Source organism: Rhyacophila brunnea, unplaced genomic scaffold, assembly GCF_057557595.1.
Source record: "Rhyacophila brunnea isolate RB1 unplaced genomic scaffold, BYU_Rbru_1.0 scaffold_17, whole genome shotgun sequence".
Lineage (NCBI taxonomy): Eukaryota > Metazoa > Arthropoda > Insecta > Trichoptera > Rhyacophilidae > Rhyacophila > Rhyacophila brunnea.
The window spans coordinates 11,167,712-11,185,028 of record NW_028232827.1 but is presented as its reverse complement, the minus strand read 5'-3'; the positions used below and the strand labels follow the sequence as shown (position 1 = coordinate 11,185,028).

The 17,317-nt window shown below is 34.2% G+C and overlaps 2 protein-coding genes across 4 annotated transcripts in view; one reads left to right on the top strand and one right to left on the bottom strand.

The window, feature by feature from the left end:
- Positions 1–3,816, top strand: part of Ppat-Dpck (Bifunctional Phosphopantetheine adenylyltransferase - Dephospho-CoA kinase) — a 16,155-nt gene extending 12,339 nt beyond the window's left edge. For all 3 annotated transcript variants that reach the window (XM_085944172.1, XM_085944171.1, XM_085944174.1), the window contains exons 7-10: positions 678–766; positions 1,552–1,717; positions 2,114–2,296; positions 3,513–3,816. In XM_085944172.1, the coding sequence (XP_085800298.1) occupies positions 678–766; positions 1,552–1,717; positions 2,114–2,296; positions 3,513–3,725 (651 nt within the window). In that variant the 3' untranslated portion in view covers positions 3,726–3,816. The remainder of the gene's footprint in view (positions 1–677; positions 767–1,551; positions 1,718–2,113; positions 2,297–3,512) is intronic.
- On the bottom strand, positions 3,795–17,317 carry LOC147073669 (uncharacterized). The gene is made up of 7 exons (XM_085944175.1): positions 16,946–17,317; positions 15,858–15,981; positions 10,390–10,582; positions 8,612–8,926; positions 8,344–8,430; positions 7,554–7,799; positions 3,795–6,260 (listed from the first exon to the last, which is right to left on the bottom strand). Exons 1-7 carry the CDS (start codon positions 17,162–17,164, stop codon positions 5,816–5,818), a joined length of 1,629 nt encoding a protein of 542 aa, XP_085800301.1. The 5' UTR covers positions 17,165–17,317; the 3' UTR covers positions 3,795–5,815.

Genomic DNA, 17,317 nt, shown 5'->3' with positions numbered 1-17,317 from the left:
ATATGTAAACGTTAAAGAAAATGTAAAATATAAGAAGACCACGTTACGAGCACGAAAGACCGTGTTTTATTTATACTCCAACCGTTTGAATTTCTTTTTTTGTGAATCCGGGGTTCGATGGACGCCTGAGCTAGCCGCTGGAACCCCGGGGATCTCGGGTAAAAAGGTTAAATAACACGTCAATTATATCTAATGGCCAAGTACTCCAAACGCGCCAATCATGGTGTTAGCACTAAATGAGTTATTAATTGCAGTAATTGTAAGCAAAATATTCATATGTACCTTATCAATTTATCGGTTTCTCTAAACTAGTTTTTAAACATTTTTTCCATAATATATATTCACAGATTTTGGTAGTTATATAGTAGGTACTCGTAGTCCAGTGTGTAAGGCACTAGCCCTTCATCCGGGGGCTCCGAGTTCAATCCCCGACGAGGTTATTATATATGTGACTTTTTCAAAGTCTGGGTGTTTCCGCATCAACTACTCATTTTACTACACTACTGACATTAGGCCTCATGGCTTCAAGATTTATGTATTTATGTAGACTTTTTTGAAAATAATTGTCTTATGTTATGTTAATTGTTAATTAGTGTTATGACCACATGTGATATTTTTATATTACATAATTGACTACTGAAACTAATATGTAACTAATGAACTAATTTTGTTTTCAGGATAAACCTAATTTACCACCAACCCCATATATAATTGGCTTGACGGGAGGGATTGCAAGCGGAAAAACAAAAATTGCTGAACGATTGGAGTGTGTATTTTCATATTATTATAACATAGAGATAATGAAAAAACCATAAAATCTGCGAAAAAGTACAAGAAAGTAAATTGAAAATCAAATTGTAATTAAAAATGACTTTGTTCTTATACCAGTATATTATTACCATTTAAAACCACATAAACTTACATGTAACTGGTGCCATTTAAAGCACTTTTTTTTTCTTTTACACCGACTTCAAAACAAAAAAAAAATCTAATAACCAGAAGTATAGGTTTGTATTCTTTGGCCCTTTTAGGCGGCCTAGTGCCCCCTTGCTTTTCAACACCCCTTTGGGTTTTCTAACACATTCCAGTGGGTCTATTCTATACTTATCGAACACTAAATTGATAAATAGTATCAAACTTAGGGTAGGTTTGTATCAAAATATTAGCACTTATTGTAACAATTACACGAAGCCGGTTTTTATTGTTGCAATAAGTGCGATATTTTAACAGCAGCAAGATAGGTGCTGTTAAAATATAGCACTTATTGCAACAATAAAAACCGGCTTCGTGTAATTGTTACAATAAGTGCTAATATTTTGATACAAACCTACCCTAAGTTTGATAATATTTTTCACTTTATCACTTTAGCGGTCGATAAGCATAGATTAGACCCACAGAGAGTGTTAGTACCTACTTTTGGAATCACGTATGTATTTAGATGAACACAACAGTATAAATCATTAGTTAATAAAGCAAGACGCCAACAATAGGACACCATTTTCTTTTTAGGAATACACTACTTTTATCTGAAATAATTTTTGTATCTTCCAGAAAACTTGGTGCAGGTGTGGTTAACTGTGACATTCTCGCTCACGAATTGTACAAAGCAGGCCAGCCTCTGAATGCGACCATCGCCGAAACCTTTGGCCGAGATGTCATTGATGCCCAAGGCGAGGTTGACCGCAAAAAGCTTGGACAGATTGTGTTCAATGACAATGTTTGTATTACCTATTTCTATCAAATACGTTAAAGAAACCCTTCTAGAAAACTGAGCGTAATTATGTGAACATGAAGTGAAAAAAATAACTGCCAGGACTAACATTTAAATTAACTGCTAGTCATTTAGCATTGTGGATGCAGTTGTATCTGTCAAGAACTGTAATCATTTCACGTGTTTCAGTAAATTCCATGGATTATTAAATGTTACCACGCAACAACAACAGTTGTTGTTGCGTATTAGTTACTAATGTCCTTGCACAGCCATCTGCGCATAGGGAATGCAGAAGTTTTGTACAACTACTATAGATACACAGTAAATTATTAATTGTTTTTAGTTATGTTCAATAAATGTATTGTAATTTTTTTAACTATGTGTATTTTGTATCTATTCCAGACACGGCTAATCGAGCTAAATAATTTGCTTTGGCCCGCGATTATTGACTTGGCCAAGAAGCGTGTAGCTCAATTAGGCAAAGAAGGCTACCGAGTCGTAGTGATGGAGGCTGCAGTCCTTCTTCAGGCCAATTGGTTGGACTGCTGCCATCAAGTGTGGACGTCTATTATTCCGCAAGACGAGGTAACTATGCGTAGAGAGAGTGAACGGGTAAATAAATTCTCAATTCTTAGTGAAGTGCTGCATAAAAGTCGAAAATGAAGAATTCATAGTATAATTTCTTTTATTTTGTTAACTGTCAATTCATGGTGGAACTGCATTGTATTATTGTTTGATTTAATAAAATGCAATTTTTTTGTAGTACTTATTCCACTTTTAATCAATAAATTAGGACCGGTTTCGTCCGCCTCAGAGGGACATTTCTAACTCTGAGGCCGACGAAACCAGTCCTAATTTATTGATTAAAAGTGGAATAAGTACTAAAGTACTACAAAAAAATTGCATTTTATTAAATCAAACAATAATTCGTAGTATGTTAAGGCACATTGAAATTTGACTTGATATATCAACATGGCAATAAATCATAACTGCCAGCAACGTTACAAGTGTCTCCCGCGCGCACACAGTCGCGACAGTGATTCAACGCGACCGCCTGTCAAAACAGATAAACGTCATTCAATTGTACATCCGACAAAGAAACAGAGTTTTTTATTAGCATTTAATAATATGGGATATCAGCAGAAATATTAGATACGATAGTTATCAATTAGAAATATACCAATGCACAGTACTCCAAAAGTTGGAAGGATATTTTTTAACCTGAAATATCATTTCAATATGAGGATTCAAGTTACATGTGTTTTGTGAATGCTTACAAAATCACATTTACAAATTTACTTTTACTACCATGGCAATTTGATAGGTACTGTCGTAAAATACCACTGTTTTGTTAAAATAATATCTTTGTTAAAAATTGTTATACTAAATATGAGAAAATATACATTTATTAGGATAATGAAAAAATTTCAGCTTCAGACATGATCACTAAGAATTGGGAATGCATCACACAATGCCCCTTAGCTCTTAATTAATCCGAGTATTAAAATAATGGGAACAATAGGACACTTGTTTCATGAGCCTCTGGTCACATTTTATTACTACAATAATTGACATGTTTAGAAATATAAACACTCATTATTTATAAAATATGGCATCACCATGTTTGTTAAAATTGTATAATGAAAAAAGTCTGTCAAAAAACTGATATATCGCCTCGTGGTATTTTTTGCAAAGTACACAAAGTCGATATATCGGATCTGTGGTATTCTAAAAGTTAATCTCGAGCCCTTGAATTTGTATGATAGGAAATAAATAACGTATCTGCTTTTGTTTGTTACAGGCCATCATCCGATTGAGGGATCGAAACGGCTTATCAGAAGCGGCAGCTAAGGAACGCCTGGAATCCCAACCGAGTAACGTAGAGCAGGTAGCTGCAGCCAATGTTGTTTTTTCATCATTCGGGAGCTATGGTTATACCGCTACGCAGGTTCAGAAGGCATGGGGCAATCTGATGCAATATTTAGATGACAGGAATAAAAAATCAAAAATGTAATGTTGATTTATTTTTAAGTTTTGTTGACTATTTGGTAATATGAAGTACGGTATATTTTTATTATTTTTTAAATAAATTTTAAGAAGAATGTTACGGTTGTTTAATTTATTCGATTATATGTGAGAAAACCGCTGTGGCTACTATGAATCAACATAACAAAGTGAATATTGTAATTGAAAGGTAATCATTTAAAATATTCAAAAATATAAATACTGTAACACCCCAAAGTTAAGCGATAGGTGGGTCCGACGAAAATCGCTCATGTCGAATTGGCGTAAATCAGGGTGACTTTACATATAAATGCATATAAATTTAGTTTACTTGGGACCAAGGACTAACAAAAACACTAGTTTAGAAGAAAAATATTTAATAAAATTGCAGTTCTTTGTACATTGTACGAAATATTAAAAAAATAAATGAGTTACGTAAAAAAGATACAGTAGGCGCTCGGTAATCCGGCAGCCATATTTTTTCACCTATGCCGGAAATGCTGGATTATTGGATTTCTATAGGAAATAATTCTTTCACAGATTTGCACAGTAAAATTTCAAACATTTAACATTGTAAAAGTCATTAACATTTTACTTGCCATTATAATTTCATTAGATTTTGCAGCATTTTGACCAAGTTCCAATTGCATACTCTCCAAAACAAGGTTGAGAATCTTTTTTCACGATTCTTAGTTCAATTTCGAACTTAATTACCTTTGAATCTTAAAATATCGTTAAATGTAGGGCGATATGAAATTAGTGAATGATTAATTTGAGGTTATCTCACTATTACCAGTTACATGCGGTATTACGTTTGTGTAAAAATTCTAGAATCATAAACAAAAAAACAGTAAGCCAGCGTTTTTAAGCAAAAAACGCAGCAAATCGATAGATGTGCTGTGTTTTTGCTTATGAATCGTTATTTACTGTTTTGTTGCTTCGAAAAGCTTAACATTTTTGCAAAAGTAACCAACACATTATGATGATTTGTATATTAAAATAAATGATTTTCTGTTTATTTTGTTATGTAATTATGTTCAGAATTTTATCTAGTATGTCACCTCATACTTACTTTAATTTTTCATTTTTTCCCATTAGCTGTGTTTTTGCTTATGGGGGCAGTACTGTATGTCACCTAAAATTATTGGTAAACCTATTTGATTGGGTGTTTTATTTTACTCAAGGCTTTATGGATACTTTCCGTGGTTAACTACATAGGTATTATTTTTTTCCGACTCATGCGGTGTAAATGGGAACTCTGCCATTTTTGGTAGTATTGACCTATGAGTCCCTGATGTTCTCCCAAGTGCAGAACTAACCTGTAATAACTGTGTTCAACCAAATCGCTTTTAATATTGATATATTCTACTTACGTGAATGAGTTTAGATGCATATTGTTTTACAAGTTTTTAAAATAGGGTTCTTAGTTCACTCGGTGTACTTTTTACTCATCTTATTTAACATACTTTGAATCAGTAATTTGTAATATTCACTATACTGTGTAACTATGTAAGATAAATAAATTTTAATTTGATTTCAAATTGGGATTTAATATAATTTAAAACCAAACGTTGAAATGTCACATATAATAATATATGAATGTAGATTTTGAAGAAACTCAGATCACGTGACAAATGTCTTGTCAATGGGGTAGAATGGAATTAACACCATCTGTTTTGAACGTAGAGGTGGAGTTAACAATGTTTCCAAATTACAGTAATTTTTCCAAATTTGCAAGTTGTAGCTTTTGCTAATTCTCACGGAGCCCTAAATACGCCCCAGCAACTTTATTCAGTGTACCTGCTGCAAGTTTACTCAGCATAACTTGAATCTGCGGTGCGGTAATCTATTGCAAAGGAATCCACAGTTTGAGAAAAGATCCATTGATAAATTACCATTTCTTGAGTGCATAACTTATATACTTACTGCGTTAATTTTTTTCAATTTTCATTTTGAAACTTTTAATTAATATTTTTGGAACTTAGGTTCTCCTTATGACTGCAGGGCCCCACTCCAGCATGCGCTCAAAGCACTAGTGAATTTGTCACTGAATAGGATATAATAATAAATGTCATGTTTTTATAAAAATTAGTAACTTTATTAAATATCAGTTTTGTCAGTTTTATTTTCCCGGTTGTGCACAGCCATGTGCCCTCGCAACGTACATCCCTGGGTGAAGGCTCTCCCACACACATTACAGACGTGTTTCTTCTCACCCGTGTGAATCTTCACGTGCTCCTTCAGGGTTTTCTTCCGTTTGAACCTCTTCCCGCAGTATTGGCAGGGTAAATTGGCGATGGTGGTATGGCATAGCATGTGTTGAATCATCATAGCTTTGGTGCCAAACTCGCGGCCACACTGTTCACACGCGTGATTCCGCTCTTTCAAATGCACAAAGCGGACATGTTTCTGAAGGGTATTCGACGAATTGAACTTCTTGGAGCATTGCTTACATGTGTAATCATCGTCAGGCTGACCATGCACTTCGATCAGGTGTGACCGGCGTTGCGAAAACCTAACGAATCGCTCTCCGCATTTTGGACATCTGTAAATAAAATAATAGCAAAGAATGGTTGGTATAGGGAGTATTGCATTTATACCATAAACATTATTAAAGTCAAACTTTTTTACATGGGCAGCAAAATCGGTTACTTTAATTTATCAGAAATAAAAACATAACCAGGGTTTCGTTGTGATTCAAGTAAAAAAAATATATATATACCAGTGGATACGCTCCAATGGTTATGCTGCATCGCACGTCGGTAACCATAAATTTTTTAAATAATGAGAATTATGTAAAGATGCGTCACACGATCGTGAATGATTTCTTTGTGTTTTAAATTTTACACAAATATTTTAAAAGACAGTGGGGAGTAAGATCATGTTAACGCGCGTGTTTAACCATGTACCGAACCGAACAAACTGATATATTTTTTCGGTTCGGTTTTCGTTCCGACAAAAATAACAGTTTTTCCGGTTTTCGGTTACAGTTCGAAGCCCTGAATATAACTTGTTTATTACAGTCAAAATTGGTTATTACGAGGAAGATGGGACTAACTGAATATGCATGTTATAAGCGTTATTCATTATATCAGAGAATAGGTATTTTTAAATGAGCGGTCACATAACAGAAAAAGTTGCAATTCAACCAAAAATACACAATTAGAATTTTTCCCCGAAGTTGCTTATTGTAATGAACGCTGGTAGGTACCTAGTGACTTCACAAACCTTGGATTTTTTACATGCAATTTCAACCATATGCGTGTATACTTTTTCAATATTGTCGGCGAAAACACCAATTAGGTAGGTACTTAGACACTTAACTAGTGTCATAAACATAATCCGATTCCGGCGGTATCTTGTCCGGTCGGATTTTATTGCTTAGAGTCGAAATGTTTCTAAACGATCGACACATTGACAGTTTTAAGAAAATTTTTGACCATATTTTAGCTCGGTATAATCGATAAATAGCTCGTTATAAAAGTGAATAAATGTATGGAGAAAATCATTAACTAAAATGTCAACGAATGTTTCCTCGTTACATCCGAGATCTCGCTATATCCGTGATCGTAATAGCCGAGTTCGACTGTATTTTAAAAATGTTTAGTTATAAGATTTATACATGTTTTATTGGACAAATATGTCAAATGCAACCAATACCAGTATATGGCACCTACATACTTACATAAATAATTTATTATATAGGACTATATTTTAATGTAAAAACTTATCCGCTTGGATAATTACATAGAATGAAAAATTGAGAATCAATGGTTCCAGTCTTAAAAAATTTAAGGGATTCTCATTGTTCCATTTCCAGCTCTGATTGTAAACTAACCTGAACAATTTGTTCTGTCCGCGATGCTTCACCTTCATATGAACGCCAAGGGAACCGGCACTCCTGTACTTTTTGTCAGGACATTCCTTGCAGGCGTATACCTTGGTTTTGTGTGTTTGCAGGTGTGCTTGGTACTGTTTGTACGTGGCTGATAAATTGCCGCAAGTCTCGCACACATGGTTGGGGTAATGAATAGAGATGTGTCTCTTCAGGAATTTATTGTATAAGAACTCTTCATTGCAAATCCTGCAACAAACATTTTGTAGAAACAAAGTGATTCCATCAGATAGAGCCTTCTGTTGTAATACTGTAAACAAGTTTCAGTTAAATGTGTAATTTTTTTTAACAGTTTGTATGAAAATCAATGCAGTATTCCCAGATGTTCTTTTTTGCTGTGACTTTCATAATTTTAGGCTCCATCTCTACGCAAGAAGGCTTTCTTAAATATGGTATATAAATATATAAAGTGGATATGGGCATTTTCGCCAAACTTTGTACATGTTTGAAATTTAGGTAATATTATTTTTTCACTCAAATTAACCATTTTTATATAGCTAGCAGATTCGTTGTTCTATTGCTGAACTAGTGAATACGTGGCTTTAACATCCAACATAAATAGTGCACACTAAATTTTTTCAGTTATACTTATTTGTTTTCATCGAACCAAGAATACAAATTGCAGGTGGTGCTGGTTTGTTTTTAAAAATCAATTAAACAAAAATACTACTATGCATAGGTCTATATGTATTTCAAAATTTCATTTTATTTTTAATTATACCAACATACTCACCGACATTTCAGATCAGTGTTATTCACCAAGTCATTTATTTGCAATATGTGTTCCTTTGCTTTGGTTGATACGCTTATCGGAGTGACACTAGAAAAACATCAAATAACATATTAATTAGACCAAAAACTTTGACTATAGTCAGAGGAAGCCTTTAAACATTGTAGTATTGTGGTAGATGGTTTGATATAGTAGTTATAGCATGCCACGTTAGCGGAAGTGGTGGGTAAAGTGTTAAAAGTTGGGTTCTGACGAATGTGTGAATACTCACGTGCGTTGTTGATCTATTCCACGGACTACAATTGGCAAATTAAATATTTTTCCACTGATTTCTGTTGGTTCCGTTTCATTTTTGCTACGCTTCCCCACTCGTTTTATCAATTTATTTCCATTATGCTTAGCAACAGTCTTTATATGGAGCTTGCCAGCCGACGAAACGTTTGTCTTTTCGTTACTTTCTCCTCCGGAAACCGTTTTCAATTGAATACATCCTGGTATATTGAATTTAACAGCAGCCTGTTTCACTGTTAATTTACTCGGAGGAACAGGCATCAGCGGATTCTGTCGAATATTAATAGAAATTTGCCTAGAATGGAACAAGAAACATTTTAAATATTGCTATAATCAAAAAATACATCAATCGATGTTTAGAAAACCAACATTATGTATAACAACACCACAACTGATCTTCAGACAAATCATTAAGTGTTGAAAAACCCTGTCAATCCTGCGCATCTATTCTATACACAAGACTGCTATCGGCCGCTATCGAGGGTAGTTCTTCATAATGTTTAAGGTATCATAAGGCATAATCTTCATAGGTATTATAATTGTTACAATAAGTTAGCCGTTTAAACAGTCAAAACTGTCTATCTCGCTCTAAAAGTTAGCACAGCCAACAGATAAACTGTTAAAACATAGCACTTATTGTAACAATTCCAACTAACTTATTGTAAAAATTATAATACTTCAATACAAAAAAATGTAGAACTACCTCGATAGGGGCCTGTAGCAGTCTTGTGTATAGAATAGATGCGCTGGAAATACTAATAATCTCTGATATGTGGACAAAAGAGGTTCATATGGGCATAATGCTATAATGATCTCTATAGGCACATTAAATCCTTCAGATCATCGAAACACACAAAAATTTGCATATATAAAATAATCCTGAAACCAACATTGTGCTATGATTCAGAATTGGAAATTAACTTTCAGTAATTCTCAGAAGTTGCAGGTGCGTAGAATCTTGCAAAAGGCCTTTGACCACTTCTGCGAGGATGTTGTGGCATCTTCGCCATAATCATGAGAATTATCAAATTCAAGAATATTATTGATTATCTAAATTGGTTTCTCGAGAGCACTTAAGAATTTTTTTATTTATTTGCGAATTTCCTCCATAAAAAAATCGTCAGCTGAATGCAGAACTATTCTAACTTACATTTGAAATTTTTGAGGAGTGAGTTTCTTGAAACAACTTACTGAAATGGATGCATCATATTTTAGTAGGATTATTGATGAAAACAATGGTGCTAAGACTTGTCCATATAAATAATAAATAACTGAAGTAGGCTGTTTCAAAAAACTCTTCTGCAAAATATTTCAAATGTGAGTTAGATTAGTTTTGCATTCAGCTGACGAAATTTTGGATTCGAAATCAAGGGCTTTTTTAACCTTTCTGGAAAAAAAAGGATCTTACATATCAAACTGTATGGAACTAGACTATCAATACCTAGTAATGGCCTGGCATGTAGGATTCATGTTCCAGTATTTTTTTGTTTTCTGAAAATTTTAAAGCTGTTTGCGGTGTCGAAAAATGATATATTTAACAACATATGCCAGATGCATACTTATGCTTTATTTGTCAAGAAAAACGCTATTTCGTAAAAATTTCCGAATTCTCGTTGATGATTTCTCGAGAAATGAGAATCTCGAAATTTCGGAACGAAACGAATCAACTATCCCATTATTTCCCGAAGATTTTCGATGTCAAGCACTAATTACACTGAATTACTTGAAGACGGTCAGGAAAATTTTAACAACGTTTACCTTCTATCAGCTATCTTTTTGAATACTGTAATTCCGGTAGGCATTTTTGGAGTTTTTGGGGAAACCAGCTTATTGGTGCCTGTATCCAAATTGTCGTTTTCGTCTGAATGGTGACCGGCATCGATAAAACTGATGGGCAATGTTTGACTCGCAACGATATACTCTTCTTCATCATACGAGATTGGTTTGTCATCTATAACAATTATTTATTTGGAATCAATGTTCGTTCGATCATCTATGGAAAACAGCCGAAACACAATAGGATAGGATAAGTAATTTAACAAATAAGACAAAAATAGCGGCCATACACATTTATTGTGGAACACGTGACAGCTAATACCATCCATTGATATAATAATATATTGATCAGTGGTGAAGGGTGGAGGTAGGCTGTTCCGACATAAATAGTGAAGACACCAGATTGCAGATAATATTGCACTGAATTGCAGTTTTCAAAATTCAATTGAACCAGACCACAATGGATAATAATCAAAAAATATACGATTATATAGAAAATATCTAAAATTATACATAATTTTATAGATTGAACATTTTGTATCTATGTATTATGGTTTGGAGTAGGCTGCATGGCAATGAATTTTTAAAAACTAACCAACACCATTTGTAATATAATATATTCTTAATTTAACGAAAAAAAATAGGAATGACTGAAAAAGTGTGCTCCATGTTTGTCGGATCGTCCATGGCATAGGGTGATTGTGTTAGTAGTCGGCCGTTTTACTAAAAAGTCAGGTTTGGCAAATCATTGTGAGTTAATAATATCTGAAAGGTGGTTTAGAAAAACACATCTGTTAAAGAGCAGTGATTTTATTTTTATTACGTTTTTACCTTTCTAAGAATAACTTAAAACACAATATTAAAATAATATTTTTATAAAAAATGACCGTTTTTGCCAAAGCTCGGCCACCTATACGCCAGTAGTCGGCCATCAGATTTAAGCTACAGGGCCGCCAGACATTATGATTTTTTTTCGCCCATTTGAATTCAAGAAATTTGTTATGATTTTTTTCAGGAAAAAACACTGATGTGAAAAAATAGGACAAAACAAAAACAAAATATGGACAGTGAATAATTATGATAAATACAAACTATAGACAATGTTGTTTAAAAAAATATTTGTAGAAGTTATTTTATAATACTTAGTCTCCGGCAAGTTGAAGATAATTCAAAATTAAAATATTAAGTCTCCTCCACAAAATTCACATTTAAAATTTTTACATGCTACATCATTGTAATTTTGTGCATTTGAGGTGGAACCATTTGGGACAAAAATCGCAGCCCACGTTTTTATCTCCATTGTCCTCTGCATCACTGACACATATGGCACATTTTTGCTTCTCCATTCCACCATCACCACGTCTTCTATCACAATATGTTCATTTATGTCACTTTTTTCATTTTGTGTCCCTTATTTCTTCATTAACTCATTTTCTTCATTTTTGTTTCATTATCTTTCAATCTCTCCTGTTTTTTTTCAAAGATTTTCTTCTCATTTTGTTTTCTTCAATAGTTGAACATTTTCTTATTCCTCTCTCTTTTTGTCAAAGTGTGTTCTCAAATGTTTAGAAGAAATGGCGCTTGGGAGCTTTTCTCTATGTACTTTAATGATTTTTTCCAATGGCGAGCGGTACTTCAAGTGATGTTCAAATCCTTGTATAGGTTTATCTTCATGAACAATAGGAGAAACAACAACTTCTGAAAATGAAGTCGATGATTCTGGAACTATTTCCTCTGTAAGTCTAATAGTTATATCATCCAGTATCGTAATAACTGAAGATGCAATAGTATGTGCTGTTGAGCATTTGTATATATGAGGTTGATATGGTAAGGTAGATGTAGAAGGCTGGGGCTCTGGATACAGCAATTTACTCTTGGATACATTATAAGTGCCTGTAATATTGGTGGTATTCATTAGTTGCTGTTGCTGCTGCTGCTCCTGCATATTGTCATTTCATCCAAAATTCCTTGGAAATTTACGCAACTGCGTTCTACATTCCTTACATTGCCCGTAATACTCGCTCAGTACTTTCAAAATCATTGGTAGTCAATTTTGTCATACGGTTCTCTTGAGTTCGAGTTAACGCTTCCAGATTATTTTGAACGAATTTTGTAAAATCGACGGCATCTGGATTAAATGGAAATAGCCTGCACTTCCGAAATCCATTTTTGATGTATTCTGGCAATTTGGGTTTATTCAATACATCAGCAAATATTGTGCAAAAGTTTGTTTTTGTTACAACACAATTCATGTTATTTGGTTGATTTTTCCACTGACAAACTGCTTGTTTCCAATATTCCTTCAGTGGCTTGAATACGGCGACATCTGCAGGTTCCATGATGTGTGTTGTGTTTGGGGGCAAAGCGTAAAGAATAATACCATTATCATCACAAAATTGACTCAACTCCAATGACATGTGGGAGAACGATGTCCATCTACCAAAAAGAGGACAGGTTTTTTAATTTTTTGTTCATTTGGCCAATTATTAAAGCCATTCGCTGCATACTCGTAAAAAACGTCACATTGCATCCATCCAGAATCCGATTTGCTATGAATCCAAGAATTCGGTATGCTCTCCACAATAGCTCGTGGCGGTTTTACGTAAGGAAAAACAGTCACTAGAGGACAAATTCTCCTATCTGCCGTGAATGTCAATAAAACTGTAACTGTCCCTTTCTTTGCCACGTTTTGCTTCATATAGGTTTCGCCAACCTTTGGGGCCCAAGACTATCCCTGATTTCGGGCATAAGTTTAATCCGCTTTCATCTCCATTAATAATCCGACTGGGGTGGTTCTCTAATATATATTCAGCATTATTTTCTATGAGATGGGTTTTCAAGTCTTTAAACCAACTTCTTATATATTCTTGCGTAATCTTAGCATGCGCTAAATCAATACTTTCTGCAGCTCTTGTTGATATTTCGGGATATCGGTGTAAGAATAATGAATACCAGCTTTTTCCCGGTTTTCCATTTTTGAAAGGTGTTTTAATTTTTTCTGCCTTCACTATTTGCTGCACAGTCGTCAGAAGTTCTTGTTTTTTAGGGGGAAACAACATTTTGCTATTGCTAATAACCATTCCACAATTTTTTTTTTCATCAGATAACAATATATAGGGATCTGGTCCCATTTGACATGGTTTTTCCAATACCCTTCCCTTGATATGATCCTGCAGTGTCGCCCTAGGCACATCAAATTCCCGGCAAGCGGCGCATATTTTTTTCCTTTCTCTTACTGCTTGAAGGGCTTTTTGAAGGCTATCTTCCGTATTTTGATGAAAACTTCTTTTAGGTTTAGTCGTCATTGCTAAAAATGAAAAAAATTATATATAGTTGACATTAAGATGGTCAAAATTAAAATTCATCTACCGGAAATGTCCTAAAACTAACTAAAGTAACTTTAACACGTCAATCAGTTGTCGGCCCCACACTTGTTGGTGAAAAAACATATTGTTGCTATGGGAAACCGGCGGCCGACCACTAACTCAGTAGTAGTGACATGTTCAACTACAAAACAAATAAAATCTAAGTAAGAGCCCATACGCACTTGCGGCAGGCCGCATCGCGGCTAGCCGCAGCGGCCTGCCGCCTATCGTTTTTTGTATGCAAAGTGCCTACACGGTATGAGCCCATACGCACTTTGCATACAAAAAACGATAAGCGGCAGGCCGCTGCGGCTAGCCGCGATGCGGCCTGTCGCAAGTGCGTATGGGCACTAAATTTAGTGTTATTAAGAGCGAGAGAGACAAAAATATAATGCAATATATGCCACCAATAGTTGACCGCCTCGGTCGACCACTGGGTTTTGTAAAAAAAATTGTTCCAGTAACTGGTGACACGAGTTTTAACCTAAAACTATTGAAAATGTCTGTTTTATCATTCTAAATCGTGAATTTAGTTAATGTTGCTACTTGGGTAATACAAAAACAATATTTCAACTTTTACTTACCATTCGAAAATTTTCTAATGATGTTATCGAAAAACTGGGATGAAAAATTATTGCCCACCGTCACTGTCAAATATTTTGTGTCCACTGAAATGGTACCTAAAATAAACGCAAGATGGCACAGTTTTGTATTGCTTTCGCGGAATAGTGGCCGACTACTAGCAGTTCAAAAATATTATTGAATTATATTGTGAATGCAAAGTTTATTCAAGTTTATGTAGTTGGTGGCCGACTTCTGACAGTGGCTGGAATACTGGCGAAGCTACCCTACCTACACTATTATGATTTGGTTTTGGCAGGGTTTAATTGAATTTTATAAACTAAAGATGACTGAAAAGTTTAGTGTGCAGTATTTATGTTGGATCTTAACAGCCTACCTCCACCCCTCGCTACTGCTAGTATGACATATATTTACAGAATTTCTCTAATTATATTAGAAAAAGGAAGATTGCACATTGAGATAATAATATATTAAATCAACATAAAATACCTTCCCATAGCATATTATATAGAATGCAAAATGTTGCAATTACTCAAAAATATTGTACTAGGTATTATATTTTTCGATAAGATTTGTAATTTTACTAAAAGCATACCTATGTATTTGTAGTAGACTTGCGTGGTTAAAACATTGTATGCATTTAGTTTTTTTGTAATTGGCTCTACGATGTGGATCTTGTCCGACTCACGGAGAGGTCTCATTAACAGATTGTTACCGCTTGGCCATCGCGCGAGCACCCGCCAGTGGCGAAGGGTGGAGGTAGGCTGTTAAGATCCGCCATAAATAGTGCACATTAAGCTTTGTCAGTCATATGTATTTGTTTTCATTGAAATAAGACTACAATTTATAGATAGTGCTAGTTAGTTTTTAAAATTCAATTAAACCTTGCAAAAACCAAGCCATAATAGACAATAGTCAAAAAATACTCATAAATCTATAAAATATCTAAAATATGCAAGTAAATCATACAAACTTTGGATATTTTATAGATAGAATAATATTTTTTATCGATTATAGTTTGGTTTAAGCAGGGCTTAAAGAATTTAAAAAAAAATAACCAACAATAATAATATGAATGCTTAATCCAACGAAAACAAATAAGTATGAATGAAAAAGTGTGCACAATCACCCAAAATATACCAAAACTATTATGGTTTGATTAGGCAGGGCTTAATTGATTTTTAAAAACTAATTAACACCATCTGTAAAATGGTAGTCTTACTTCAATAAAAACAAATTCGCAGGACTAATAAAGTTTAATGTGCACTATTTATGGCGGATCTTAACACCCTACCTCCACCCTTCGCCACTGGCACCCGCTATAGTTAGTAATTTGGTAAATTCGAAATGAACATTGTGTATGTGAATATTCTTTATCCTTGTGGTGGATATATCTGAATGATGTAAAATTGACTGTGTTCAAGCCGGTGTGTTCCGTAATTCATTAGCCAAAGTATGATCAAACTTATTTGTGATACAAAATAATACAAGCAAAAAACATACCCAAAAGGTATTTGAATTTATTGATAGAGTTCTCCAATTCTCTTCTGAAGTCTGTTGCATCTCTAAGTCTTTCAACGCAGTCATGGCATATTGAACAAAGCCCACTTTTCTGTAGATCTTCAGACTGAAACATATAAACGATAAATGATATTAAGTGACGTATTGTTTGGATTGCTCTCTACAACTTTATAAGTTATAATTCCATTATAGTCGCTCATGATCAGTGTTGCCAACTGTGGTTGACAAAAAAAGTCAGATGGGGTATGAAAACAAGCTATTTGGCATAAAAAAATGCTAGATTTTGTGAAAATAAAATTACTAGTAAATTTAATTATTCTACCAAGAACGCTTTTGCATATCGAAAAACTGCAAAATATCAATATCAATACATGTAAAACCACACATTTTAACAGAAATATATTTCAAAATTACCAACAAATACCTAACTATACTGTGTCAACGGCATTCAAGTTTCGTTTCATGTTTGAATACAAGAGCTACATTGTATGTCTGTCTGACATAGACAATTAAAGAACATGAATTTTAGATTAATAGTTAAGTAGTTAAAATATTATTTTATATATGCGGAAATTAACAGGAATATACAAAACATTAAATAATGCATGAAATTGTTTCATCGTGTTTTATTTCTCACTAAAATAGGTACCGATCTACCTGCATTGAGTATCGGATGTCAAAAATTCGATGCGCATCAAAATAAATAAAATAAATATCTAGCATTTTTTCAACACATTTAAAGTTGTTGGAAGCATCAAAAAATGCTAGTAAAAACGCCACAAGCCAGATGCGTTTTTTGCAAATGCTAGATCTGGCAAGAAAAACGCTAAATTGGCAACGTTGCTCATGATATATATCAGGTGTCGGGAACCAGTCGCTCGCAGACAGCATGAGGCCTGTGTGTGCATTTTTTGTGACCTCGCATTCCTTTCCTACCCCAGCTAAACAGTTTACTTCAAAGAGAAAGAAGCAGTCGATGCGTCAGCTTTAGATACAATATACTTCTAAACATACGCCGAAATATATTACCTAATGAATTTGATTGATAGTTGGGACACTAATAAACTAACCTTTATACGAAAGCAATATAATAACATTTCAGAATATTTCTCTGGTTTGCCTTGATGATAATATGTGTCGGTAATACTCCTGAGACTGGTAATGGTGCGGCAGACAGTGCACGCTGCATTGAATATTTCTTGCTTGACATCGCAGTCCGTGACGTCGATTACTCCAGATGTATCTTCAATCTTGATGTTCAAAACATTGTCTTCGCCGGAAACATTCATATTTTTTGAAATTAAACAAAATATATACTATGTGCAGATACGTCAAGGTGTTTTTTTGACAACGATCGCGCTGACTTAAAGTATTGGTTATTAAAACAAAACAACTTGGTAATTTCCTCATAACATTATTTCTGACAGCTTCTACATGACCAT